The sequence below is a fragment of the Macaca thibetana genome, chromosome 20 (assembly GCF_024542745.1).
Source record: "Macaca thibetana thibetana isolate TM-01 chromosome 20, ASM2454274v1, whole genome shotgun sequence".
Taxonomy (NCBI): Eukaryota; Metazoa; Chordata; class Mammalia; order Primates; family Cercopithecidae; genus Macaca; species Macaca thibetana.
The window spans coordinates 31,862,744-31,888,670 of record NC_065597.1 but is presented as its reverse complement, the minus strand read 5'-3'; the positions used below and the strand labels follow the sequence as shown (position 1 = coordinate 31,888,670).

General features: G+C 62.8%; 3 protein-coding genes across 8 annotated transcripts in view; 2 read left to right on the top strand and 1 right to left on the bottom strand.

Annotated features, from left to right (window-relative positions):
- The window catches only part of GALNS (galactosamine (N-acetyl)-6-sulfatase), a 43,621-nt gene extending 28,845 nt beyond the window's left edge, over window positions 1-14,776 (top strand). For 2 of the 4 annotated variants that reach the window (XM_050773660.1, XM_050773658.1), the window contains exons 10-14: window positions 324-460; window positions 1,461-1,563; window positions 8,149-8,270; window positions 10,430-10,547; window positions 13,979-14,776. In XM_050773660.1, the coding sequence (XP_050629617.1) occupies window positions 324-460; window positions 1,461-1,563; window positions 8,149-8,270; window positions 10,430-10,547; window positions 13,979-14,065 (567 nt within the window). In that variant the 3' untranslated portion in view covers window positions 14,066-14,776. The other 2 variants (XM_050773659.1, XM_050773661.1) reach the window with 2 other exon arrangements.
- Window positions 1-19,364, top strand: part of APRT (adenine phosphoribosyltransferase) — a 187,719-nt gene extending 168,355 nt beyond the window's left edge. The window contains exons 2-6 of one of the 3 annotated variants that reach the window (XM_050773795.1): window positions 16,892-16,981; window positions 17,163-17,269; window positions 18,268-18,401; window positions 18,675-18,753; window positions 18,991-19,364. In XM_050773795.1, coding sequence (XP_050629752.1) covers window positions 16,902-16,981; window positions 17,163-17,269; window positions 18,268-18,401; window positions 18,675-18,753; window positions 18,991-19,133 — 543 coding nt within the window. In that variant the 5' untranslated portion in view covers window positions 16,892-16,901 and the 3' untranslated portion in view covers window positions 19,134-19,364. Of the gene's footprint in view, window positions 1-16,868; window positions 16,982-17,162; window positions 17,270-18,267; window positions 18,402-18,674; window positions 18,754-18,923 lie in introns of those variants that run through there. The other 2 variants (XM_050773794.1, XM_050773796.1) reach the window with 2 other exon arrangements.
- A 663-nt stretch (window positions 19,365-20,027) lies between these two features.
- On the bottom strand, window positions 20,028-24,789 carry CDT1 (chromatin licensing and DNA replication factor 1). The gene is made up of 10 exons (XM_050773649.1): window positions 24,541-24,789; window positions 23,782-23,922; window positions 23,555-23,691; window positions 22,819-23,016; window positions 22,584-22,729; window positions 22,369-22,469; window positions 21,806-21,994; window positions 21,277-21,429; window positions 20,998-21,199; window positions 20,028-20,392 (listed from the first exon to the last, which is right to left on the bottom strand). The coding sequence occupies exons 1-10, from the start codon at window positions 24,763-24,765 to the stop codon at window positions 20,229-20,231; spliced, it is 1,656 nt and encodes a 551-aa protein (XP_050629606.1). The 5' UTR covers window positions 24,766-24,789; the 3' UTR covers window positions 20,028-20,228.
- Window positions 24,790-25,927: the final 1,138 nt, after the last annotated feature.

The following is a 25,927-nucleotide window of genomic DNA, read 5'->3' as shown; positions in this document are numbered from 1 at the left end:
CCAGACAGGTGGGCCTGGAGAGGTGGGACCTCCTGGCATCTCCCTGGCAGGGCTGTGATTCTCCTTTCATCTGATCCACAGGGGCAGAGGAGGCTGCCAGGGAGTGAGGACATGGCCTGGCTCTGGGGTCTTTGAGACCTGGTTTGAGGCCCTTCTGCCACTCACAGACCTTGTGGTTCCGCTCAGTCCCTGCCATGGGCATGTGTGTGTGCGCATATCTGTAGACCCAGCTGGGCAGCGGGGCGCATGTCCCCCCAGGGATTGGCCCCCAGCCCCGTCGGGTCGGGGCAGTGCCCTGAGCATGTTGCTGTCGTGTGTTTCAGGTGAGCCACCAGCTGGGCAGCATCATGGACCTCTTCACCACCAGCCTGGCGCTTGCGGGCCTGACGCCGCCCAGAGACAGGGCCATCGATGGCCTCAATCTCCTCCCCGCCCTCCTGCAGGGGCGGCTGATGGACAGGTTGGTGCTAGAACTGCCCCGGCCCCTTCCCCGGGATCCAAGTGGTGAAGCCTAGAGCTGATGATCAGGTGTGACCCCCAGGCCCAGCTGCCCCTCATTCCGGACACAGGCGTGCTTGTGCCCAGTGCTGAAGGAGGCGGGGGACCTGTGACGAGAGGACCTGGGGGTCTGCCTGTGGGGCGGGAGCCACCCTGGGAAGGTCCAAGCACAGCGAGGCCCTGGCTCTCAGGAAAGCCTTAGGAGGGAGGGTGAGGCCTGGAGAGGGGCCTCATCCCTGCCTGTACCCGGGCACACGCCACCCCTGCCCACCCCACCCCTCTTCCCTGCCAAGCCTGGTTTTCGGTGCCCCATGGCTTCCTGTAGTTTCCTTCCACCTGAGTCGCTGCTCTGCCAAGTCCACAGCCCGGCTCATCCGGCTCTTAACTTCTATCTAAATCCTTGGTGTCTGAAGTCCATTTCCTACCCCCGAGAGCAGCCACCACTTCACTCAAACCATGTTTCCTGGGCGGCCCTGAAGGGATGAAGATTATTCCAAAGGCTTGATGGGAAACAGAAGGTGGGGATGGCCCAAGGCAGCTGCCTCCTCCGGCTTTCCGGGGCCGGACAGAGGGGGTTTTGCTCACTTGTCCCCTCTCGGGACCTGGCACAAGTGCTTGGTCACTGTGGGGAGAGATGGTGCCCGGCTGCGTCCCCCACTCCCCGTTCCTGCCTCGCAGGCCCAACGTGGTCCGGAGACCCCGTGCCACCCGCTTTCCTCTCGCCTGCCCACCCTCCCCAGGGCCTGGCCTGGCCTCACCAAGGACCAGCAATGAGGGGACGCCCAGGCACCCCAGCCCCGGCCACCTTACTGGTCTTTTCACTTTTCGGTCGTCTTTGTAAAGCATCACCCAAGACCTCACGCAGAGGCATGAGCCACTGATGACGGACGCAGCCCGGAGCCCCCAGGTGGACCCACCGTGTGCTTCCCATTGTTACATGGTCCTCCCCTCCCGTCCGACAGGCCCGTCTTCTATTACCGCGGTGACACGCTGATGGCGACCACCCTCGGGCAGCACAAGGCTCACTTCTGGACCTGGACCAACTCCTGGGAGAACTTCAGACAGGTACGGGGCTCGGGACACGGGCGCGGGCGGAGCTGCCCCCATCTCTGTCCAGATGTGGCCCCTGAGTGCCATCCTTGGCGAGGCACAGGAGGATGAGACAGGCAGGAGCCCCACCCCCTCCACAGCCTCCTCTGCGTGGCCCCCAGTCCTTCAGTGTGGCCCAGGGTGTGGCAGCTGACAGGCTGGAGGCGGGGAGGGACCTCTTCCTGCCCCGCATGATGACAGCAGTCCTGCGGCACAGCTACAAGCCTGGCCCAGACCCTGGTCAGGTGGCCCCCATGGGCCTCTCCATCCTGCCAGGGCACCTGAGCCTCGCCCACACCCCAGGCTGGAGGCGATAGGGGCGTGGCCTGCTTGGCCCGGGTGCTACATGGGGGCCATAGCCTCAGCGTCACCACAGCAGCCCCCAGCGTGGGAGGGTGAAACGCCACACGCACAGGGCCTGGGGCTCTGGCCACCCCAGGCTACCCCAGTATTGTCAGTGCCAGACTCTCCCACGAGCCCTCGCCTCGAGCCTCCTGCTCCCTCCCCAGGGCCTTCTCTGGCCCCTGCTAATCCCCACGCTCCAGCATCCCCGACCCCCTCCTGAGGGGTCTCTCTCAGCCCCACCCACTCCCAGCATCAAAGTCTTGAGATATGAACCCCCTTGCTAATCTGCCTTAATTGGGAAGAAAATCATTCAGTTTAATGGAGAATCTAAGGACTAGAAGTGAGGACTGGAGCTGAGGACTGAGCACTCAGGCTGAGGAGTGAAGCTGCTCGCGGGGCAGCAGCTGGAGGGCACCAGTGCCCAGGAGTGTTTTTGGCCTCTCCCCACCTTGTGCAGGCCCCGCACCCACTCTTTTTTCGGGTTTTACCCAACACTGCCGCTTGCGAGGGCCGTCCTGGGCATCGGTCCCCCGGCCCTCTCCGTGATCCGCCCTTCTCCAGACTCCCAGGGTTCCTCAGGGCTGCTCTAGTGAGCACCATGGGTATTTCCTGGCTACCTGGAGGCCGGCAGTGTGTGGAACCCTCTGGAAGGAGGGCTGGTCCCCGACTGTCACACACGCAACCCTTCACCCTCTATGGGGTCCCTGTCATTGGCCCTCTTGGGACAAAGTCGGTGAGCCCCGCTTTTGCCCACGTTGGTGTCCAGAGCGGACGGGCTACAGCCAGAAGGGCACACAGAGCTCCCGGGCTGAGCCTCCCAGGCTCCTGTCAGCGCCTGGAAGGTTTTGCAGGCAGACTCGCCGCTGATGCAGCCGGGGTCTCGCTCGCATGCCACTCCTTGCTGGAACATGTTTGTGCAAGGGCTCAGAAAACATCAGGAGAAGCCCCCCAGCACCGGCAGGCAGGGAGGCTGTTAACCGCGTCACTCCACTCCCTGGAGAGTATTGGGGGCTGCCCCTGACACCAGGCACCATGGTCCTGAGGGCCCAGGGCTTGGCCATATGGCAGATGCCGCGGTCCTGATGGCCCAGGGCTTGGTGACATGGCAGATGCCGCGGTCCTGAGGGCCCGGGGCTTGGCCTCATGGCCGTAGGCAGAGTGGGGTCGTCGGTAGTGAACTCACCTGTTCCGGGGCAGATGTCCTTACTCGTAAAAATCGCAGCCTGAGATGCAGAAAATGAGGACCATGGACTGTGAGCGTCGTGGGGTGGGGAGGGCCAGGGGAGGGGCCTGGCGTAGCGGAGGACTGTGAGCGTCGTGGGGTGGGGAGGGCCGGGGGAGGGGCCTGGCGTGGCTGAAGCTGCTGGTCAGCAAATGGGGCCCAAGGGGGCCACAGCTGAATGTTCCAAGAAGGGAACCTGGGGTTTTTTTCTTTGGAGTTTTATGGGTTTTTAAGTATATCCAATTAAACACAATTTTTTTTTTTTTTTTTTTTTTTTTTTGAGACGGAGTCTTGCTCTGTCGCCCAGGCTGGAGTGCAGTGGCCGGATCTCAGCTCACTGCAAGCTCCGCCTCCTGGGTTCACGCCATTCTCCTGCCTCAGCCTCCCGAGTAGCTGGGACTACAGGCGCCCGCCACCTCGCCCGGCTAGTTTTTTTTTTTTTTTTTTTTTTTTTTTTTGAGACGGAGTCTCGCTGTGTCTCCCAGGCTGGAGTGCAGTGGCGTGATCTCGGCTCACTGCAAGCTCCGCCTCCCGGGTTCACGCCATTCTCCCGCCTCAGCCTCCCAAGTAGCTGAGACTACAGGCGCCCGCCACCACGCCCGGCTAGTTTTTTGTATTTTTAGTAGAGACGGGGTTTCACCATGTTAGCCAGGATAGTCTCGATCTCCTGACCTCGTGATCCACCCGCCTCGGCCTCCCAAAGTGCTGGGATTACAGGCTTGAGCCACCGCGCCCGGCCAAGTTTTTTGTATTTTTTTAGTAGAGACGGGGTTTCACCATGTTAGCTCGGATGGTCTTGATCTTGTGACCTCATGATCCGCCCGTCTCGGCCTCCCAAAGTGCTGGGATTACAGGCTTGAGCCACCGCACCCAGCCCAAACACAATTTTTTTTAAGACAGAGTCTGGCTCTGTTGCCCAGGCTAGAGTGGAGTGGCATGATCTCAGCCCACTGCAACCTCCACCTCCAGGGTTCAAGCGATTCCCCTGCCTCAGTCTCCCAAGTAGCTGGGATTACAGGTATCTGTCACCATCTCCGGCTGATTTTTGTATTTTTAGTAGAGATGGGGTTTCACCATGTTGGCCAGGCTGGTCTCAAACACTTGACCTCAGGTGATCCACCTGCCTCAGCCTCCCAAAGTGCTGGGATGACAGGCACCACACCTGGCCTAGACACATAATTTGAGCATAAAAAGAAAAATCAGAATTTGTTTTCCAGCCTAACAGCAGATGACAGTAGGCTCCTGTGACGTTTTTGTCTGTTGTGGTCACTGCCGGGGAGAATCTGCGTCCTGCGTGGGTATCAAGTCCGTGATCCTGTTGTTCCCGTCCTGCTCTACAGCCCCACAAGGTGTGGCTCGGCAGGCCGGCCCGTGGCCGGAGCCCCACGGACTCGCCTGCCCTGTGGGCCTGGGGTTCTCTTGGAGGGCACGGACTGGGCCTTGGTCTCTGGCGGCTGGCCAGCCTTGCGGACGACAGAGACCCTCTGGTTCCTATCACACGTGGCTGAGTGGGTCAGATGGGAGCCTGTGACGGACAAAACACCCTTGGCAGTGTGGGGGTGGGGGGGTGGGGGGTTTGTGGTGGGGGTGGGGGGGTGGGGGGTTTGTGGTGGGGGTGGGGGGAGTGGGGGGGGTTTATGGTGGGGGTGGGGGGAGTGGGGGGGGTTTGTGGTGGGGGGGGCCTCTCCAGTTCTCCCTGGGGCCTCGTGGAGACACCTGCATCGTAGAATAGCTCCATGCCCGATGCCCCTGCCTTCCTGGGCAGAGCTGTGCTGGGCCTTAGCACTGTCGCTGGGCTGAGGCTGCAGCTCTGTCTGGGAGCACCTACCAGCTGTGCACAACAGTTTGGTCACCTCCTGGTGATACCGTGCGGTGGGACCTGGCATCCCCAGAGCTGGTGAAGGGCTGTCTGTGGATTTGCTCCCGAGGGAGAGATGTGCCCAGCAGGAAGCCCTTGGGGGCCCCGGGGTCCTCGTCCCTCCGTCTTTTGGGTCAAATAGTTCGGAATTAGTTGCTTGCTGCTGTCAGATCCATGGAGACCATCCTGGAGCCGGGACTCAGCCCACATCAGCCTCGTGGACAAAGGCAGAGAGCAGCTGGCCTGCAGCCACAGCGAGTCTGCCCAGAGCCCACGTGACGGGGGGGTGGGGGGTGCCAGGGTTCTGGCAGCAGGTCCCTTATCCACACTCCAGGCCTGTGCCGGTCACTCTGTGGGTCACAGGTTTGCCTGTGGAGGTTCCGGGTCCTTGGGCTCCCTGCCACCACTGCCGCTGCCACCTCCCGTTGTGACAACACGGATGCTTTTCTTCCAAATGCCAGCCCCGTCCGCCCTCCTCCCTCCCAGGGGACAGTGAGGCCCAGCCAGCTGGAGCATCATAGACAATGACGAGGTCATGTCCCCCGAGCCGCCTGCCCGGGGCCAGTGGGGTCCTTCCTGGGGGGTCCACATGCCGGGGGTGACTGCTCTGCGAGGCCACACTGTGCATCCTGGGCTGGCCCCTACTCTGAAGGCGCAGGCCGGTGTGGTCACAGCTCGGGGCTGTGTGCTGGTCTGCCGTCCCCTGGTCCCAGGTCACCTGGAGGGACCTTGTTAGTGTCATTCTGAAGGCTGAGCCTGAGAACCAGCTGGGCCTGGAGAGTCCTCAGTGTGACCTGACCACAGGTCACTGCTCCTAGGACCCCTCCACTGGCTGATGCCAGGTAGACCCCAGCACCCACAGCCCTCCACTAATGGGGTCCTCAACACCTTCCCTTCTGGGCCGTTGGGGGAGGAGGGAAAGGTGCTGTGAGGAAAACCACAGCCACGGACGGGTGTTAGCCCTGGGGCCAGGCCGGACCGAGTCGCTCCTCCTGGCAGAGTGGCCTTTGGGTGGAGCCTGGCCAGTGCCTGCCAGTGAGGTGGCAGCAAAGTCAGAAGGTGCACACCAGCCCTCACAGGCTATTGCCGCTGCTGGGTCCTGTGGCTCTGCCCCCATCTTCTCCTGGCGCCCCAGGATCCTCCTCTGCCCACCTCAGGCTGGGCCCTTGACCCCTGCAGCGCTCTGCTCCCCGCAGGACCCCTTCCCACCTGGAGACCCAGCTGCTGGCACCCAGCCTACAGGCCTACCCCAGCCATCCAATCAGCCCACAGGCCCACCCCAGCCATCAGATCAGCCCACAGGCCCACCCCAGCCATCGGACCAGTTGCCCTGCCTAGTGCCTGGCTTCTCTGCCAGCAGGGCACAGGCCCTGCCCTGGGTTCCCAAACCTGAATGCGTTCCTCGCCGCAGGCCCTTGAGCCGTGTGCGGTGGGCAGCCCTGGCTGCCGTGCTCGCCGTACACTGTCACATCCCAGTGCGTCCTCGGTGCTGTGCTCGTTGAGAGAACTGGTGCCTGGCAGGTACCAGGTGTGCAGAGGATGCGGCGGTCACCCAGAGGAGCACCGGGGCCATGCACATCCCCCACTGCAGCGGCTGCTGCGGCCACAGAGTGGGAAGCAGGATAGGTCAGGCCGATCCGTGAGACCCTCGGCCTTTCCTGACCAAATCCCCGAGCGTCTGCCTGTCTACAGGATCATCCCTTCCCCTCCTACCTCTCTTTTAAAAGTCAGTCCTGACTCCCAGGCCCCTGCCTGCACCCCACCGTACATGCCCAGTGCCTGGCACTCGGTGCTGGCTCAGTGAGGAGGAAGAGGTGCGGGGCGATGGCTGGCTCTGCTGTGGTGCCCCCAGGGTGAGGTCTCCCTCGGAACATAGCAGTGAGAGAGAAATCTGCACACATCAGCCGGGTCTTGATTAAACAGCTTATTTGACTTGCGTCCCGGCCGTAGGTCACGTCATGTGTCTTGACTGAGATGCTTCCCCATTACCTGCCAGCATCTTCCTGCAGAGTGTGGCCGTTCCTCCCGCTGTCCATCCACACATGCTGTCTGTCCGGGAGGCCACAACACTGCCCACCACTGTGGTGCCACTTTCGCGTCCACTGCTGCCCTGAGCCACGCTGAGCGTGGCCCTTGGTTTCCAGCCGTGGACTCGGGAATCTGCAGCCCAGGGCACGTCAGTGGAATTGCATGGACTTCTAACCTCCCTCCTCCACTGAAAAGCAGAACATGGTCTGCTCCGCTGACCAGCTGTCCCTCCCAGACACACGCCATGTGCTAGGAAACAGTTTGCTTGTCAGACGGCTGATGCCCGTGGGAGCTGCTCAGTCACTGGTGCCAGAGGCAAGCAGCTTGGCTGCACCTGTCCCTGCCCACCCTGGCTCAAGGCTTGAGGGATCCCTGCACACAGTGGCCCAGTCTCCTGGCTGCTGGAGCCCCTGGCACAGTCCTCAGATGAACCCCTTGGCCTGCAGCACCCCCTCTGGGAATATTAGAGGCATACCTCCCCCTTCCCGAATCAGGGAGCCCGGGGGTGGGGGCGGGGGGCGGCAGCAGAGAGAGAATTGTGGTTACTGTGAAATCCTCGTCCTTCTTGAGCGTGTGAGTCTGCGTCAACCCCCTGGCTCTATCTGTTTCCTCTCGCCTTTCAGGTGTTGGTCCTGCTCTTCCCCGTGTCAGGGTTTCTATAGGGATTCTGGGCATTGTGGCTCTCCCTTCTCCCAGGGCAGGCCCTCCCTCTCATCCCCAGCAGAGAGTGGGGTGTTAAAAGGGGCTTTCCTCCATGAAATTAGTGGCTGTCCAGATGTGAGGCTGGCTAAGGTGTTTTAAGGACACTCACCTGCCCCACAAAGAAGAGGGATACATGAAAACGGGGTACGTGAGGCATGCCAGCTATGCATCTCGGGGGTCCAGAGCAGGTGGCTTCACCTCCTCCACAGGATGCTTACAGGCCCAGTAGTCCTTCAGCGTTCAGCCAGTGCCCTGCACCATGCTGAGTACCAGGAACACTGCTAGGCACAGGCAGACAAGGCCCCCCACAGCCCCCAGTTAGGGGCTCCAGGACACAGGCAGATGAGGCCCCTCACGCCGCGGTCAGGGGCTCCAGGACACACCTTCCCTCCTCTTCTCATTGCAGGGCATTGATTTCTGCCCTGGGCAGAACGTTTCCGGGGTCACGACTCACAGCCTGGAAGACCACACGAAGCTGCCCCTGATCTTCCACCTGGGACGGGACCCGGGGGAGCGGTTCCCCCTGAGGTAAGTCCCCTGATCTTCCACCTGGGACGGGACCCGGGGGAGAGGTTCCCCCTGAGGTAAGTCGGTGCAGGGCCTCCTGACTGCTGGGGCGGTGCCAGCCGGACTCCCCCAAATGCAGGCTCCACAGGGACGGAGCCCCTCTGCACCCTGCCCGCCGCCTCCCCGTGCCTGTGTCTCCTCTTACTGTTCGTGCCCACACATGCTTGGTGGCCTGCCCTCCTCTCAGGGTGCCTGCTCCCGTGCACCCTGGTGGTCTCCCCACTTCTGTGCCTTCTGGGCCACTGTCCACCCGGCCCCCAGTGATGTGTTCCCGACTCTGAACTGCCTTTGGGGATGGCTGAGGCCAGAGGGGAGGTGTCCAGGCCCTGGGGCCAGCAGGAAGTGCAAGGACACAGGTCAGCTAGCAGGAGGAATGGTAGAAAGCCGCCAGCCCCAGCTCCACCCTCTGCTCTCTGGGCCTTGTCCTCACCCCATCCAGGATGCCGGAGCCTGTGCCATTGCCTGCCAGCCTTCAGGGAAGCCCTCCCCTTACCCTTGGGAGTCTCGAGGGTCATGGTCGCCAGTACCAAGCCCACGTGCCCTCTGGCAGCTCCTTAGGGGCGACACAGAGGCCCCAACACTTGGCTGGAGGAAGGCCCAACACTCTGGCTTCCTTTTTTTTTTTTGCCCAAAGCTGTCTCCCTGGGCTAGGCCTGGCTGGAGGCTTCTCCACCTCACCCCAGCAGGATGAGCAGGTCCCCAGTTCCTGCTGCTGGTCTGGGGTTCTGGGGCACATGTGTTTCCAGTGGTCTCCAGCATTCCTGCCCTATCAGGTTAGTCCTGGGAAGACCCAGGAGCGTCAGGGGAGTGGTTGTGCAGAGGCAGAGCCAGGCCTGAGCACAGCAGTTGCTCTCTGCCCAGGCTGTTCTCTGCTTACCAATCGGCCTGGGTTTGTGTAGGGCCAGTGGGAGGCAGCAGAGAGCAGTACAGGACCGAGGGTGGCAGCACCACTGCCAAGGTCGCTCGAGGCTCCTGCACCCTCTGGACGGGGCAACCGCTTTGCCACGGGGCTGAGCCTGCGCTGAGGTTCCTGGGCTGGAGCCCCTCCCATGGCCTCAGGGACCATTTGGGCACTTCCTCAGCAGCACCTCTCCTCCACCAAGTGTGCAGCTCAGAAGCCCAGGATGTTGACTGCGGGAAGGCAGCACGGAGCCTGGAGTGGACAGAGCGGTGTCCCCAGGCCCAGGTCCACCCACACCTCCCAGCTCCATCAGGAGGGGAGCTGGCTCACCTGGTAACCCCATCTCTAGCTTTGTGAGGAGCTGCCACACTACCTTCCACAGTGGCTGCTCCAGTCCGCGTCCCCACCAGCAGCAACGCGGCTCCCGGCCTGGGCAGTGACAAGCTCCAGCTTCAGCCTCACACTCATGGAAGTTCCTCCCTGCATCTCCACGATGACAGTAGGGGCAGGTGTCTGTTCAGGTGCATGTTGGCGATATTAGAAATGATTGAAAATGGTGAAAAAGCATCATCTCTGCAGATGTCCTCAGAGCCCGGCACGACAGCGCCATGGACTCTAGATTCACAGCATCGCAAACTGCGGCCCTCACGGCACCTCGTCGAGTTGTGTAATCGTATCTTCGTGAAAACGAAAGGAATCCAGACACTCCACGTGTTTGCATTGGAATTTTAGAACCACAGATGCTATTCCTCTCCATTTCCCGCTTTTTCTGGGCAATGGGATGATACTGCTTTTGTAATGAAACAAGTTTGTGTCGTATTTGTAAATGTTTACGTAGTAGCGAGTACTGGGGAGACCCACACACAAGTCCCAGCCCACATGTCCCAGGTCCTGGTCACAGGCAGGTCACCCTAGTGGGGACAGGACGGGACGGTTCTTCTCACAGCCTCTCTGCCAGGGCTTGGCCTCCCGAGCCTCCATTTCTTCCGTTGCCCGTGACTCTGAGGGCAGAGGATGGCTCAGGTGCCTGCTGCCTGTCCTAGCAAGGCCTGGGGCCGCTGTAGGCTTGAGCACGTGGTCCACAGTGACTGCCCACTGTGGTTCTCGGCCCATTAGACCCCTGAAGCCTCAGCCTTCCCAGGCCAGCCCCTCCCTTCACTGTTGGCCCCAGGCGCACCCTTGCAGCCACAGCCATGTGACCAGAGCTCTTTGTCCCCAGCTTTGCCAGCGCTGAGTACCAGGAGGCCCTCAGCAGGATCACTTCGGTCGTCCAGCAGCACCAGGAGGCCTTGGTCCCCGGGCAGCCCCAGCTCAACGTGTGCAACTGGGCAGTCATGGTAAGTGGCTGGTATGCAGGCAGCCATCTCTGTGCCGGGTCCGCAGCCACCCACCTGGGGCCCCAGGATGAACCGTGGCCAGCACAGGGCGGGGGTAGGGGCTCTTCCCTGCCTCCGTCAGTGGTAAGGCCCTGGTGCCTCAGAGCACACGTGGTGGTGTCCAGGATTCAGGGAGCTGGAGCCGAGCGACTCGGGGACCAGAACAACACTGTGCCAGGGCAGCCGCAGGTCCAGAGCCGGCCACCCGGGCCTCTGCCTGGCTGAGCTGAGACTGGGGAGCTCCAAGACCCCTCTCCTGCCCCCCACAGGTGGTCACTGGGGGACAGCAGGAAGCATGAGAGGGGCCGGGGTCCCCTGGTCCTCGACTCCCACACAGGCAGCTTCTCCTTCTGGGGGCCCTGTGATGACACCCGAATCCCCAGGCTCTGCAGGCACTGAGGCAGGAACGGCACTGCCCGCTGGGTCCCGGGTGGACTGGTGCTGCACTGTGAGTGGCAGCGGCCCCAGGGCCCACCTGCGAGGTTCCCATTGTGCCTCCTTCATGCTGGGCCAGCCCCAGGGACCTTCGTGTCAGACCTGATCCCACTCAGTCACCCAGAGCAGCATCTCCTTGCGGCCTGATGAGACCAGGCCATGTTCACCTCCAGTGGAGAAACGGCCTAATCACACCAGCATCGGCCAGAAACACAAGCATAGATGTGCCTCCAAAGTTTCACTGAAGTCTGTGTTCAAGGCACAAAGGATGCATCTCCTTGTCCAGACATGGGGGCCGCAGTCAGGGCCTCTTAGGAGCAGCTTTTCTGTCCCCTGCTTGGGGGTCCGCTAGGGTGGGGTGTGGACGGCCCAGCCATCCTGAGTGTGCAGTGGCCACAAAGGCCTTTTTCCGAGCACAGTGATGTGGGTCCCAGCAGGGAAGGCCTTCGCGGCTCCTTCAGATGGGACATGTGCAGCCTTCACTCCAGTCAGCAAAAACGGGCCACACACAGGTCTGCAGTGTAACTCCTGGGTGCCCAGAGCCCACAGAGCACAGTGGAGATGGCCAAACCCAGCTTCCAGGCCCCTGAGCCATCACTTACCTGTTCACATGGGCTGAGCGTGGCTGCCCACAGCCCCTGGATCCGCCGAGTGAAACCGCAGGAGCTCGGGACCCCGGGGCAGCTGCAGACTTCAGCCTGGGCTCCTGCTGTGTGGGCGAAAGGACCTGGCTGCAGCATGGGAACCGCTGGGTGCCCGCCGTGCCGTGGGAAGGAAGGTGGTGGCTCTGCACAGCCAGGGAGCCACAGTGTGGGCCGGCAGGTGGAACAGGAGAGCGCCGGACATCAGCAGCACCTCCCAGCAATGAGGACCAGGGAGGGCAGATGGCCTTGTCCCTGCCCAGGGAGGGTCCACCCTGCAGGGATCATTTAGGACTGGGCGGGGCAGGGCCACCTCCGTTAGTTGGGGGGCTGGCGGGGGTGCCTGGCAAGTTTCATAGGAAGATATTCAGGGCCCTTCCTTCAAAGGGACCTGGGCAGTTGGCGTCCCTGCCTCTGGACTCAGCAGTGGAGCAGGGAGGTCCCTGTCTCAGGACCCCTGAGTCTCGGGCCCCAGGAGCCCAGGGCCACCAGCCACAGAGGATCCCTGGGCTTCTGCCTTCCACACCCAATCCCAGTCTGTGCTGCTGGGTCCTGCTCTGCGACCCAGGCTGCAGTGGCTCCACGGGTGCAGGCCACACCAGCCATGGAGACAGGGGGCCCAGGGCAGGGGAGGGGGGTGCACACAGCCTGGCTGCCGCTGCCATCTCCTGGGCACTGGGGGAGCTGCCCCCACCGCCACACCTGTGCCCTCTGCAGGGGGAAAAGTGGTGCCAACTCAGACCTGGCGAGGTGAGCCACTGGGGTCTGAGGGGCCCAGACGCCACCGCGAGCAGAGCCACGGAGGAGATACACAGGCACGCATGTGAAGCCTGGGGGCCACTTGCCCTCCTCACCCCTTCCCTGCCCTCTGTCCCCACCAACTGCAGGCCAGCCCCAGCCGAGGGGCTCAGTGGTGTCTCTGACACAGAGGAGAGGGAGTCTGGCCACCTGGACCCCTGCTCCTGGGACAGCTGAGCAGCCTTTGAGAAACGCAGACTCACACACACCCTGCGGCTGCCTCTGCTGCCCCTGGAGTTTGGGAGCAACCTCCTCAGCCAAACCCACCCCTGCTCTGGTGGCCAAGGGGGAGGGACACTCATGTGGCCACTCAGTGACACTCACGCCTGCTGCTGCCCAGGGCTGAGAGTGTCCTTAGTCCTCTGTCCGATTAAGCAGCACACAGAATTCAAAGTCTGTCCCGACGGGAAGGTGCCCTCAGGGCCCTGCGGCATCCGACGTGGCACCGAGGTGGCCCGGATGGGGACACGGAACCAAACGGCACTCATTTCAGCCAAGAAGGCTCCTCTTAGGGGCATAAGTCTCCCTTTCTGTTGCCAGGAAAAGTGCCCTCCCACCAAGCAAGGCTTCCACTAAGTGGGGCTGCGCTGTGAGGTCCACACACACCCAGGCGATGGAGGGGTGCGGGCTCCGCTCAGTGCCACACTGAACGGAGCCCAGCAGCGCGGCAGGGACCGGCTCCTCCCTGGGAAAGGCTTCTTGAGAGGCTGAAGCTGCAGGAGAGGGTGATGAGTTGAGAGGCTCGGGGTGGGCCTTTCTAACACTGCTGGCCACACAGAGGCCCTCAGCCACTTGGCAGCTGCATCCCCCACACCCAGGACTTCCCCGCCAAGTTCTCACTCCTCCAACAGCAGCCTCCTCAGAGCTGGGAGGCTGAGTCGGGAGGGCGCCGCCTCCCGAGTTCCCATGATTCCTGGGGAGGCGTCTGTGTAGCTGCCTGCCTGGACTGAGGTGGCCTCCACACTGAGGCCAATTAGATGGGAGTCGGGGATTGGACTGGGCAGGGGACACATCAAACTGCTCAAGGCCAAGCGTGGTGGCTCACGCCTGTAATCCCAGCACTTTGGGAGGCCAAGGCAGGCGGATCACCTGAGGTCAGAAGTTTGAGACCAGCCTGGCCAACGTGGGGAACCCTTGTTTCTATTAAAGAAATGGCCGTGCGTGGGGGCTCACACCTGTAATCCCAGCACCTTGGGAGGCCAAGGCGGGTGGATCACGAGGTCAGGAGTTCAAGACCAGCTTGGTCAAGATGGTGAAACCCTGTCTCTACTAAAAATACAAAAATTAGCCAGGCGTGGAGTACAGCCGTGCCTGTAAGCCCAGCAGCTATTCGGGAGGCTGAAGCAGGAGAATCGCTTGAACCCGGAAGGCAGAGGTTGCAGTGAGCTGAGATCGTGCCACTGAACTCCAGCCTGGGTGACAGAGCGAGACTGTCTCCAAACAGAACAACAAAGTGCTGCTGCTGGGCCCACGCGAGCTTGGAATAACTGTGTTGTTTTCTCAATTTTCATTTCCCAGAACTGGGCACCCCCGGGCTGTGAAAAGTTAGGGAAGTGTCTGACACCTCCAGAATCCATTCCCAAGAAGTGCCTCTGGTCCCACTAGCACCCGCATGGACCCAGGCCAGGCCTGGAATCTCCGGTTGGCTCTGCAAGTGCCTGGGGGGAGGACGGCTCTGGCCTCAGTGCTCCCCAGACCCTGCCCAGGCCAGACAGACGGCACCTGCAGACACGGGGGGACTGCATGACTCCACCTACCCAGGACCTGACCCTGGAGTGTGCTCGGCCCTCCTCCTCGCCCACGGGGCCTCAGATCTCAGGACCCTCCTCCTCGGCCACGGCGCCTCAGACCTCAGGACACTGCCGTCTCACGCCTTTGGGAACCCCAAATATCTGAGACAGGTCTCGGTAAATTTAGGAAGTTTATTTTGCCAAGGTTAAGGATGCGCCCGTGACAGCCTCAGGAGGTCCTGAAAACATGTGCCCGAGGTGGTTGGGGGTACAGTTTGCCTTTACATCTTAGGGAGACATAAGATAGTATGTGTAAGACATACATTGGTTCGGCCAGCCTTCCACTGAATACGTGATTCAGTCTGGCCCAGTGAATCCGCATTTTTATGTTAACAATAAGGGAGGGGAACAATCAGATAAGCATTTGTCTCAGGAGCCCCAGAGGGGTGACTTCCAGTTCCGTCTGTCCTTTGTCCACAAGGAATTTCCTTGGGCGCTAATTATGAGAAAGGTATGTAGTCTTTATCATTGTAGCTACGTTACTTAGAAATAAAATAGGAGGCAGGTTTGCCTAATTCCCAGCTTGGCTTTTCTCGGCTTAGTGATTTTGGGGTCCCGAGATTTATTTTCCTTTTATACCTTCCCAGCAGCTGCCAAGAATCAGGTGCCCAGCTCCGGCCGCCTCCCACCTTCTCCAGAGCCCAGCGCTGCATTCCTTGCCAAAGGGCAGGACTCGGGGCTCCCTGCTGTTCCTATACCAGCCCAACAGCCCGGGGTTGAAGGAGGTGACAGGGCCAATTCCGTGTTGAACCTTCCCCAGATCCCTCCTCCAGTACCCCCCAGTCCCAGGCCCTCCTCGGGCCATCTGGGAGACAGAGTCAGGAACAAGGAGGGGAAGGCCGAGGCCTCCTGGGCTGGATGTGGACGGCTTAACTGCAGCTCACACACTTGGCCCGTGGGCCTGCCTCATGTGGCAGCTTCCGCGGGGATGTGAAGATTATCAGGGTCCTCCATTTGCACCTTCCCTAGAGGTCTGGAGCCCAGGCCCCAGGCCTTGCCAGCCCTGACCATGGCACACTTCGAGGCAGCCGCTGCCATGCCCCTCGGAATCAGAGGATAGGTCCCTCACCCGCCCTGGAACGGGGGCCCCAGCAGCCATACGCAGCCTCCGGCCTCCCCCCTCTGAAGGCTCCTGGGGGCTGCCTTCCACTGAGTGGGTTTTCCCTTCTGCAGTAGCTGCCAGGCCAAAGCTGAATTGGAAAAGTTGCGAAATGATGGGCCGGGCACGGTGGCTCACGCCTGTAATCCCAGCACTTTGGGAGTCCGAGGCGGGCGAATCACGAGGTCAGGAGATCCGGACCATTCTGGCTAACACGGTGAAACCCCGTCTCTAGTAAAAAATACAAAAAAAACTAGCCGGGCGAGGTGGCGGGCGCCTGTAGTCCCAGCTACTCAGGAGGCTGAGGCAGGAAAACGGCGTGAACCCGGGAGGCGGAGCTTGCAGTGAGCCGAGATCGCGCCACTGCACTCCAGCCTGGGCGACAGAGCGAGACTCCGTCTCAAAAAAAAAAAGGCTGCGACACGAAGAAAAGTTTTGGAATAGAGCACAAGGCATTTTAGCCCTGGGGATTTTTTTTGAAAGGAAATTGTGTTTGGAGGGAGTTGTGCCTCACGCAACCCCCTGGGTACCAGTCCTCGGGCGGCCAGGGGGTTCACAGCTCCCCACCCCAAGGCTGAGGAGTCACCTGGCCTCTGCAGGCGGACAGAAGGGCCTCTGCCTTCGCGGATGCGCCCCCTGTCCTGGCCACGCCTTCCGGCTACTCTCCCCCAGGTCCGGGCGGGGAAGAGCCACCTCAACGGCAGGGCCCCCGGCCGGTCCAGCCCAAGCCCGCCGCCTCCGCCCTGGGCTGCTTCCTCCGGGTCCTGCACCGCCCTCCTGCTACTTGGACTCCTTCCTCACGCCCTCCTCCACCCCGCGCGCCAGCCTCCCGCGCGCAGCGTGGGGATCTCAGCCAATAGCGGAGAAAGGGCGAGGCCCGTAATCGCGCCAGGTGCGTGGGCGAGACCAGCTCACGCCCCTCCTCCAGCCGCCAGGGCCCCGGCCCACAGCTGCCTGGCTGCAGTCAGAGGCGCGGCCCGAGAAAAGGAAGGGCGCCTTTTTTTTTTTTGAGACGGAGTCTCGCTCTGTCACCCAGGCTGGAGTGCAGTGGCTGGATCTCAGCTCACTGCAAGCTCCGCCTCCCGGGTTCACGCCATTCTCCTGCCTCAGCCTCCCGAGTAGCTGGGACTACAGGCGTCCGCCACCTCGGCCGGCTAGTTTTTTGTATTTCTTAATAGAGACGGGGTTTCACCGTGTTAGCCAGGATGGTTTCGATCTCCTGATCTCGTGATCCGCCCGTCTCGGCCTCCCAAAGTGCTGGGATTACAGGCTTGAGCCACCGCGCCTGGCCTGGAAGGGCGCCTTGACTCGCACCTTTGTCCGGTTCGAACGTTCTGCTCAGTGGTGCGTGGAATGCGAGCGCGTCTTAAAATCGATGGCGCCTAGGAGTCCATGAAATACGGTACATGCTTCCGGCGAGGGACGCCCCTTCCCGCGGAAGCCCCGCCCTCACCCGCGCATCCGCGCCCCGGGGATGCCCCGCCCTTCGTGGCGGCCCCGCTAGTCTCCGCGCAGGCGCGCTCGAGCCGCCGCTGACTCCTCGCACGCGGCCATGGCGGACCCCGAGCTGCAGCTGGTTGAGCGGCGGATCCGCAGCTTCCCCGACTTCCCCACCCCGGGCGTGTTATTCAGGTGCAAGCGCAGGCCGCCCTCGTGGCGTCCCGACCTGCGGGCCTGCGGATGGGAGAGCGTTGCCCGCGACCTCGGCACTGTCCGGCAAGCGGGGCGGGCAGGGCGGGAACCCTCATCCTTCGCCCCCGGGGCCGCTGCCCTCCTTCGGCCCCGGCGTCACCAGGCCTATCTTTGGGTCCAGGGACATCTCGCCGGTCCTGAAGGACCCCGCCTCCTTCCGCGCCGCCATCGGCCTCCTGGCGCGACACCTGAAGGCGACCCACGGGGGCCGCATCGACTACATCGCAGGCGAGTGCCGCGTGGCCGCATCCAGGGCGCCTCTGCCTCCGCGCGCGCCGAGGGTAGCACGTGGGCTCTGCGCGTCTGTTTGGGGGAGGGCTTTTGGGGTCCTTCGGGGGCGCCGGGACGGGCACGGTGCTTGGGGTCGCCCCCTAAGGGTTGTGAGGTTGGGCCCCCGAGGCCGCCGCGCTGTGCAGGCGCCCTGCCCGCAGGTTCCGGGTTCCCAGCCCAGGACAGGCGTGACCGAGTCGCCAGGTCAGTTGGTCTCCCTGGAGTGCCCAAGCTGAATCCACGGGGCCCAGCTGCCTCGCTTCTTGTTCCTTCTGCGAGCTGGTATTGAGCGCCTGCCACGAGCCAGGACTTCCCTGGTGAAGATCACGGAATGCCCACCCAAGGAAGGGGGGCCTGGAGGCCTCCGGGAGAGCCCGAGAGGTGGCCCAGGGAGAACAGTGTGTTCTGGTGGTCTTGCTTCTCCTAGGGCGTGACAGCCCACTCCCTGCACACTGCCCTGAGGGAAGCGCCAGCACTGCCAGAGCCCCCTTCTCACCTCCTGCAGGAAGCCCTCCCTGACCTCCTGCCAGGCTGGGGCAGGGTTTCCCTGAGCGTCCCCCAACCATCACAGCTCAGGTCACCTTGAGAGACTCACAGCTCAGGTCACCTTGAGAGACTCCATTTTTAGACAGAAGCCCTGGGGCAGAGCTGCCTTTGAGAGAGAGTTGAGGCCTGACAGGTTTCTACCAGCCCCATTAAAGATGGGCTGCTGAGCTGGGGGAGAGGGGCGGTGACTCCCCCAGGACCACAGCTAAAAAGTGGCCCCTTAAAAGACAGACCCAGGTCTGCACTCTGACCTGGAAGCAGCTCCTGGTAGGTGACAGGTGACACTCCTTAAATGGTGCACGTCACCGGTCTTTCAGCTGGGAGCCAACCATGTACCCCTTGCCACCGGCCAACCCTGGCCCCTGGGGACTCCCATGCTGCCAAGTCATTCCTGTCACTCACCCTGACAGGCCTAGACTCCCGAGGCTTCCTCTTTGGCCCCTCCCTGGCCCAGGAGCTTGGACTGGGCTGTGTGCTCATCCGAAAGCGGGGGAAGCTGCCAGGCCCCACTGTGTGGGCCTCCTATGCCCTGGAGTACGGGAAGGTAAGGGGCTGGGGTGGCCAGAGGAAGGGGAGGGCCAGGCCACCGTGGCCACTCTCCCCCAGTTCTAAAGGCCCTCCCAGGCGTGTCAAGTGGAGCTGCTGTGGTTACAGTGCTCTTGGGAGCTCAGAGAGGGTGAGACACAGGCTGGGCTCACACAGCCAGGGAACAGCAAGGTGGGGCTGGAGTCAGGGCCTAGGGTGGCAGCTGCCAAGCCCTGCACACAAAGCCGTTTTCTGCGGGAGGCTGAGGACCACACACCACTTCCCACTCCAGGCTGAGCTGGAGATCCAGAAAGATGCCCTGGAGCCAGGACAGAGGGTGGTCGTCGTGGATGATCTGCTGGCCACTGGTGGTGAGGGTCTCCCCACAGCCAACTGCTGTGGCTCCAAGGGCCTGGTGGGAGTAGGGCAGGACCTCGCTGTGCCTGACGTGGGATGCAGCTTACTATTGTCCAGCTTACTATTGCCTGGTGGCCAGGCCGACACCTTCCTCTCTCCCCATACCCTCCCCTCCCCAACCCAGGGGCTGGCCTGGAGCACCCAGTCTCTACAGCCCAGGCCAGCTGGGGACCTCACCCTCCCATCCCCAGGAACCATGCACGCCGCCTGTGAGCTGCTGGGCCGCCTGCAGGCCGAGGTCCTAGAGTGCGTGAGCCTGGTGGAGCTGACCTCGCTTAAGGGCAGGGAGAAGCTGGCTCCTGTACCCTTCTTCTCTCTCCTGCAGTATGAGTGACTACAGGGCCTCCCAGCCCAACATCTGCAGCTGGAACCCAGGGACATTTCAGCCCTGGGCAACGGCAGTGACCTCTGCAGTCACCAGGGGCACCAGCTGCCCGCAGGGAACACATCCCTTGCTTGGGTTCAGCACCTCTCCTGGGGCTGGAAGTGCCAAAGCCTGGGGCAAAGCTGTGCTTCAGCCACCCGGGGCCTAATTACACACAGAACGCAGTAAACAGCTTTGCCATGAGAGCCGTCTCCTGTCATCCTGTTCCCCAGGGCAGGGAGCCCCAGGACACCACCAAACCAACTGGACTATGGGCACGTGCTGCTCGGCATGATGCCCAGCAGTCTGGCCTGGTTCTCACCTCAGGAGCCGGAACCATCCAGGCACTGCAGAAAGAGGTCGTGTGGGCCCATCTTCTAGGGACGCACGTGAGGGCTCAGGGGTAACTAAGTCTGTCAATGCAGGTCCCACCCTGAGGCGGCCAATGCTCCTGAAAGGGTTCTACTGCAGATCTAGTGGCTGTAAGCCCGACTTTATTATAGTACCGAAGTCAGTGTGTGGGCGGGCCAGTCCCTTCTGGAGGCTCCAGGGATGTCCTGCCCAGCTTCTCCAGGCTGCCTGTGTCGGGGCAGGGCCGCGTCTTCAAAGGTGGCTGGCTCTGGCCCTCTTGTGAAGGCCCCTGCGGCAATCTTGAAGTTCTTAATGACAAAAGTCACCCTTTGCTGTGGAACGTCCCATGTTCAGAGGTTCCAAGATTAGAGGGGATGGCCTCCTGCTACCCACACTACCCAACCCCATGTTGCCAAAGCCCCCTTCACCCTCAGCCACATTCCCCTGCCCTGATGGCCCCCTAGGGGGTGCTGGGATCTGGCTTCCCTTCCCCACCAGCAGCAAGGACAGAGGTGCCCACAGAAACAGGTTTAATGTGAATCCACCAGGTGAGCCCCATGCAGGGGCCACCACCTGCAGCCAGAGACCCTTGGGCTGTGCAGCCTGCAGCCCAGCTCTGCCTCTGGTCCTCAGGGGCACTCCGGAAAGGAAAAGTAAAGTGCATCATGTTCATAAAAGAAAATGCTGGTGGCCCCAGGCCAGTGGCCCCCAGGCTCACAGCCCCTCTTCAGCGCGGGCCTGGTGGGCCAGGCGTGCAGTGATGCTGGCCAGGTCCGCGGCCTTGTCCAGCTTGACGTAGGTGTCGGTGCGAATGTGGTGAAGGCTGAGCCAGTCTGGCAGGAGCTCGGAGAGGAGCAGCAGGTGTTTCTCCATCTCCCCTGTGGGAGGAGAAGGGTACACAGGCTGGTGCTGGGCCCCAGCCCCACACAGGCAGCACTTGAGACCAGCCTGACCACCAGACCTCTGTGCCCGCCTGGTCGCCCTCAGTGCCCCATCCCCGGGCCTTAAGGCAGAGGTGGTTCTGATCAGAGGCCCGGATCTGGGAGGCATAACAGTGAGTGGAGAGAGCCAGGCCTACAGTTGAGGCCATGTGAGGAGGCACCAAGCATGGGGGCCACCAGCCCATGAAAACCCTGAGGCAGGGGGTGCCCTGTAGTGTGGGGACCAGAGGCCTGGGAGGCCGTGTAGGGTGCATGTGGGGCCCCTTCTGACCAAGCACTGCACGCGGTCAGGGAAACGGGCCAGGGCTGTGAGAGGGAAGCTGCCTCCAGAGGCTGCAGGTGTGGAAGGGCTGGGTGAAGGCTCAGGGGTGGCTCAAAGGAGGGCAAAGCACCCAGCACACACCAGTGCAAGTGGCCAGTGCCCACTGCACATCTGAACAGAACAAATCAGTGATAGACACCCCTGGTCAGAAACCTGGGGAGGCGGCTGCAGCACTGGGCAATTCCACTGTGCACGCCCCCTCACCCCGCCATGCACGTACCGGGGCTCATGGCAGTGCGACAGCTGCCCACCATCCTGGCACAGGCCACCTCCATGCTGAGCGCAGGCTTGCGTTCGGACACAAAGACGCTCCGCAGCACGCGGGCCAGCTCAGGCAGCCGTTCTAGGCGCTGCAGCCGCTGCTCCTGCTCCGGGCACCGCGTCATCTGTGCCAGCTGCTTCTGTGCCTCCTTGGCTCGGACCTGCAGCAGGTGTGGGGACCTGGTTAGTGGGCAGCAGATCACCAGGCCCCCACCCGCCATCACTGGGGACGACTCACCCGCTCCAGCAGATCCTGGGACACCCCCTTCAGAGCGCTGGGAGAGGCTGCAGGCGGGGTGGCTGGTGGGGTATCCGGCAGTGCTGGCCTGGGGAGCCCAGGGCTGCTGGGCTCAGCAGAGCGCAGGGCCAATTGACTCAAGGCCTTCTCCATCTGCGGGAGGGACAAGTTGGGGCGGAGAGGTCACAGGAGGCAACATGCCCCTGGCTCTCTGCCCAGGAGTCCCCCGTATCTCTCAAGGCACAAGTTAGCCCGGCACACTGGGTGGTCTGTGCTGGTCAATGCAGTGTCCCAGTGTGTGGCATCGCCTGCCCGGGGCCAACTCCCCACATGGGGCAAGTGACAGAGCCAGGCTTAGAGGTTGCAGCTGGGGACAGAGGGCAAATGCCGCCCACTCTCTGGACCTCCCAGCCAAGGAGGAAGCCAGATGAGGCGTTAAGCTCATCGCCAAGGCCCCACCTCTTATGCCCGGGGTCAGGCTGGCCCACCCACCCGGAAGAAAGGGGCTGCCCAAGCCTCGCAGCCTCACCCTGGGTGACATCAGGCTGCGGGCCCGGGCCAGCACCTCCTGAGCAGTGGTGAGTTTCTCCGTGGCGGGTGGCTGGGGCAGCACAGCTGGCTCGATGTCGGGCACTTCATCCACGTTGAAGCGTGGGTGCCAGCGGGTCAGCTGGTCCTCCGGCACCACCATGGGGGGCCTCAGGGAGGCCAGGAAGGCCTGGGGAGAAGGAGCAGATGGGTGACACTGGGCACATTTGAAACAAGGAGAGGCTGCATGTGAGGTGGGGCTGTCTATGCTTACGTCCCCGTCCCAGCCGGGCCACCTTGGGCAAGTTACTTAGCCTCTGCCCAGTGTTCAGCTTGGAGGGAGAGCACACGGCCTCCCACAGCCCATACTCGCTGAATGCCTTGGGGACCTTCTCAGTGCCTGCAGCTGCACCCTGAGCACACCAGCCCTCAGCTCAGGGTGAACCCAGCCCGGTTCCATCCCGGGAGAAGCCGTGGGTGGCAGGGATGCTCCAAGCACAGGGTTACGTGCTGAGGCAGTGCTGGTGCCACCACCTTTGCACAGCAGGGCCGGGGGCCGCTCACCTTGTGGTGCTCCTTGACGTGCTCCACCAGCTTCTGGCTGAAGATCTGCCGTCGCTGCAGGAGGCGCGAGGCCGTGAGCTGAGGGGCTGCTCCGTCAGCCTCTGTGGGACGAGTCCAGGCCTGAGTCCCGGCCAGGCCGCCCAGCACCTCACACCCACCCCAGAAAGTGTGTGGGTCACAGATGGGGAAACCAAGGTCTTGCACCCAGCACCTACCCTGCTCCAGCAGTGGCTCGATGGTGAGCTGATAATCTGATCTCTTAACACCATCCTTGAAGGTGGGGACACCGCGCTCCTGGCGGAAGCAGTAGGAGGCCGGGTACACGGTTTTGATCTGGCCAACATTACGCTCCTCAAAACGCCTACAGGAGGAGGGGGCCGGCTCAGGAGGCGGCAGGCCCGGGCCCCCTCCCAACTCCAGGGCAGCCCCAGCCCACCCGCGGCCACTCACCTGCGCATCATGTCCTGCACGCCCCGCTGGACCTTGGCAAAGGTGGGCGTCTCAGAGCGGTTGTGGAGCATGCCCACAATGGTGTCCATGCTGCGGAACATCTCCGCCAGCACCTGGTACTTGTAGGGCAGCACGAGCCCCGGTGGACCAGGCTGGGCCAGGGCATGGAAGCGCTGGTAGGCGGGCGCCTTCTCGCCACTGTCAGGGAGGGAGAAGCCTTGTGAGAAGCAGCAGGCCCCCACCCCTCCAGTGCCACAGCAGGCCCCTCGACCAGGGAGCCTCCAATGGGGCCTGCCACGCCACACACGATGGCTTTCGCGGCCCTTGCACAGCCACCAGCACTGGCACCGTTAGGGGTAGAACTGGTGATGGGAAAGCCCAGCTCCACACCCCAGCTCTGCTGTGTCCATGCGGCACCCCCAGGGAAGCTCTGCCCTCTCCCCAGCCCAGTTTCACCAGCTCTCAGGGGCAGGGGCAGACAACACACCAAAGCATTAGGAGCATTTGGAACCTGCCAGAGCGCCGGAGGCAGGAGCTGCCCCCAACAGGAGGGACTGAGGGCAAAGGGCCAGCGGTGCCTAGGACCTTTTTCTCAGGGGTCTGGCTCCATGCCCTGGTGACCTCACCACCTCCCTCCTCCAAAGGAGCAGACCTGGGCCTCTGCCAGGATCGCCCGGCCATGCCTCCCACCAGCCGGCCTTTCCCAAGGCCTCCTGTCCACCCACCCAGCACTCACCATGGCTCCTCAGGGCGGCCCTTGGCCTCTGGGGTACAGGACTCCCCAGCATCCTGGGCACTGGACTTCAGCACTCGGACTCTTGCCCCCAGCTCCCGGGCCCGTTGGAGGCATGACGCAAGCTCAGAGATGGTGTCCTTCAAGGGGATCAGGGGACGTGGTGCCGTCAGGCAGTCAGGCCGGCACCACTCAGCCCTCCCGAATCTGCCCCAGGCCCCGCCCCTCACCTGGTTCTGCGAGGACGTCAGCTGGCGTGGCTGACCTGCTGCCGGGGTGGATTTCTTTATCTTCTGGCCCAGAGAAGGGCAGGCTGGGATGTCTGGGGCCTCGAGGGAGTCAGGGGCCTCGGGGGAACTGGGGCTGGAAACCTGGTGAGAGGGACCCCAAGGGTGAACCCATGACAAGACCTGGTGCTCCTGGCTCTGCAGAAGACCCTGAAGGATCAGAAGCCCCTCTGAGTTAACAGATGGGCATGGCTCGGGGGCTTAGGGCTTCCCGCAGGCGGTGGTCTGCGCTAAAGCTGGCTGGGGACACAGCCTTGCTCTCGCCTTCCCGGGCAGTTTCCAGGGCGGACCCCCCTTCCAGCCCCATCATCATCATCAGATCCCGGCGCAAACCCCGCAGTGCCTCCTGCTCATCTCAGAAGCCAGCCAAGCCCCCAGTGGTGTCAGGGCGGCCACAGGGTCCCCCGACCTGTCCCAGAGTTCCCTGCGCCCTGCCCCCCGGCCTCAAATTCCCCGCGCCCCGCCCTGCCTCCCCGCCCCGTCCCCTCCTGCCTCAGTTTCCCCACCCCCGTCCCTCGGCCTGTTTCCCCGAGCCCTGCCCCCCGGGCCTCAGTCTCCCCGGCCTCAGTCTCCCCGAGGTCCGCCCCTGGGCCTCAGTTTCCCCGCCCCCGAGCCCCGGCCTCAGTCTCTCCGAGCCCCGCTTCCCGGGCCTCAGTTTCCCCGCCCCCAACCCCCCGGGTTCAGTCTCCCCACGTCCCTCACCGCGTCCGCCGACAGCCGCAGCCTCCGGCGGGCCGGCGGCCCGGCCTGGTCGCGTCCGGGGGCGGCGGGCGGGCGGGCGCGCTTGCGGCTGCCGCTGGTGGCGGAGTCCGGGGCGCGGAGTGCGGGTCTGGCGGGGCTGGGCGTGCGGCAGGCCAGCTTGGGCGGCGCGATGTGGGGCCCGGGGCGGCGGCGCGCAAAGAAGTCGGTGACGCGGCGCTGCTCCATGGCGGCGGAGTGCGCGGCGAAAGCAAGGAAGGAAGAAGAAAGGGAGGAAGGGGCGGGCGCGGTTCCCGCCAAATTTCCCGCGGGCCCCCAGGCCCCGCCCCCGGCGCGGACGAACCAACACGGCCGAGCACCGGGAGGTACGGGGCGGGGCGCGCATGCGCGCTGGTGGGCGCGGGAACCGGCTTGGCCGCGCGCATGCGCCGACGTGCGGCTGTGGACCCGCCGGGGGGAGCCGTCGCCCGTGGGACTCTGGCGTGGTCTCGGGATCCCGCGTGTGGCTCTCACTTTTTAGGTCGTGTCGGTGGGGCCGCTGGCTTCAGGGTCAGAGGGAGCGCAGTCCAGGCAAACAGCAGCGCGCGCCTGACAAAACCCCGGCGCTGCCCGGGGGGGCCGAGGACGGCGCGGCCTGGGGGGCTGCAGGCTCGGGCTGGTAAAGGCGCTGCCCCCGTGGGCCGCGCGCTCCTTATTTCTTTTTTTTTTTTTTTTTTTTTTTTTTTTTTTTTGAGACAGAGTCTTGCTCTGTCGCCCAGGCTGGGGTGCAGTGGCCGGATCTCAGCTCACTGCAAGCTCCGCCTCCCGGGTTTAGACCATTCTCCTGCCTCAGCCTCCCGAGTAGCTGGGACTACAGGCGCCCGCCACCTCGCCCGGCTAGTTTTTTGTATTTTTTAGTAGAGACGGGGTTTCACCGTGTTAGCCGGGATGGTCTCGATCTCCTGACCTCGTGATCCGCCCGTCTCGGCCTCCCAAAGTGCTGGGATTACAGGCTTGAGCCACCGCGCCCGGCCCTTATTTCTTTTTTTTAAATTGTTTCTATAGAGGCGGAGTTTACGTTGCCCAGGTGGTCTCAAACTCCCGGCCCAGTGATCCGCCCGCCTGGAACTGCCGCCTCCCAGAGCGCTGCGATCACAGGCGTGGCCTCCGCGCCCCGCGTTGCTCGCTTTTTAAAAGGGTGAATTTGATATGTGAATTATTTCTCAATCAAGCTATTACATGGAAAGGAAGAAAAGGAGCCGGGCGCGGTGGCTCACGCCTGCAATCTGTTTGGGTACAGGCTTTGGTGGCTGCCCTCCAACCAGCGTTGCCCACTCTGCCGGCAGAAAAGATAAAAGACAAGTCTCCTATGACTGAGCATTGGGCTAATAAGTGCCCACATCCCTGCCCG

Excerpts from the sequence above, each read along its gene's own strand:
- CDT1 (XM_050773649.1), bottom strand. The coding sequence starts at position 24,765 with ATGGAGCAGCGCCGCGTCACCGACTTCTTTGCGCGCCGCCGCCCCGGG. Across the intron at positions 23,692-23,781 it reads TGACGTCCTCGCAGAACCAG|GACACCATCTCTGAGCTTGC; the intron begins GTGAGGGGCGGG and ends ATCCCCTTGAAG. Across the intron at positions 23,017-23,554 it reads GGCCGCCCTGAGGAGCCATG|TGGCGAGAAGGCGCCCGCCT; the intron begins GTGAGTGCTGGG and ends CCTCCCTGACAG.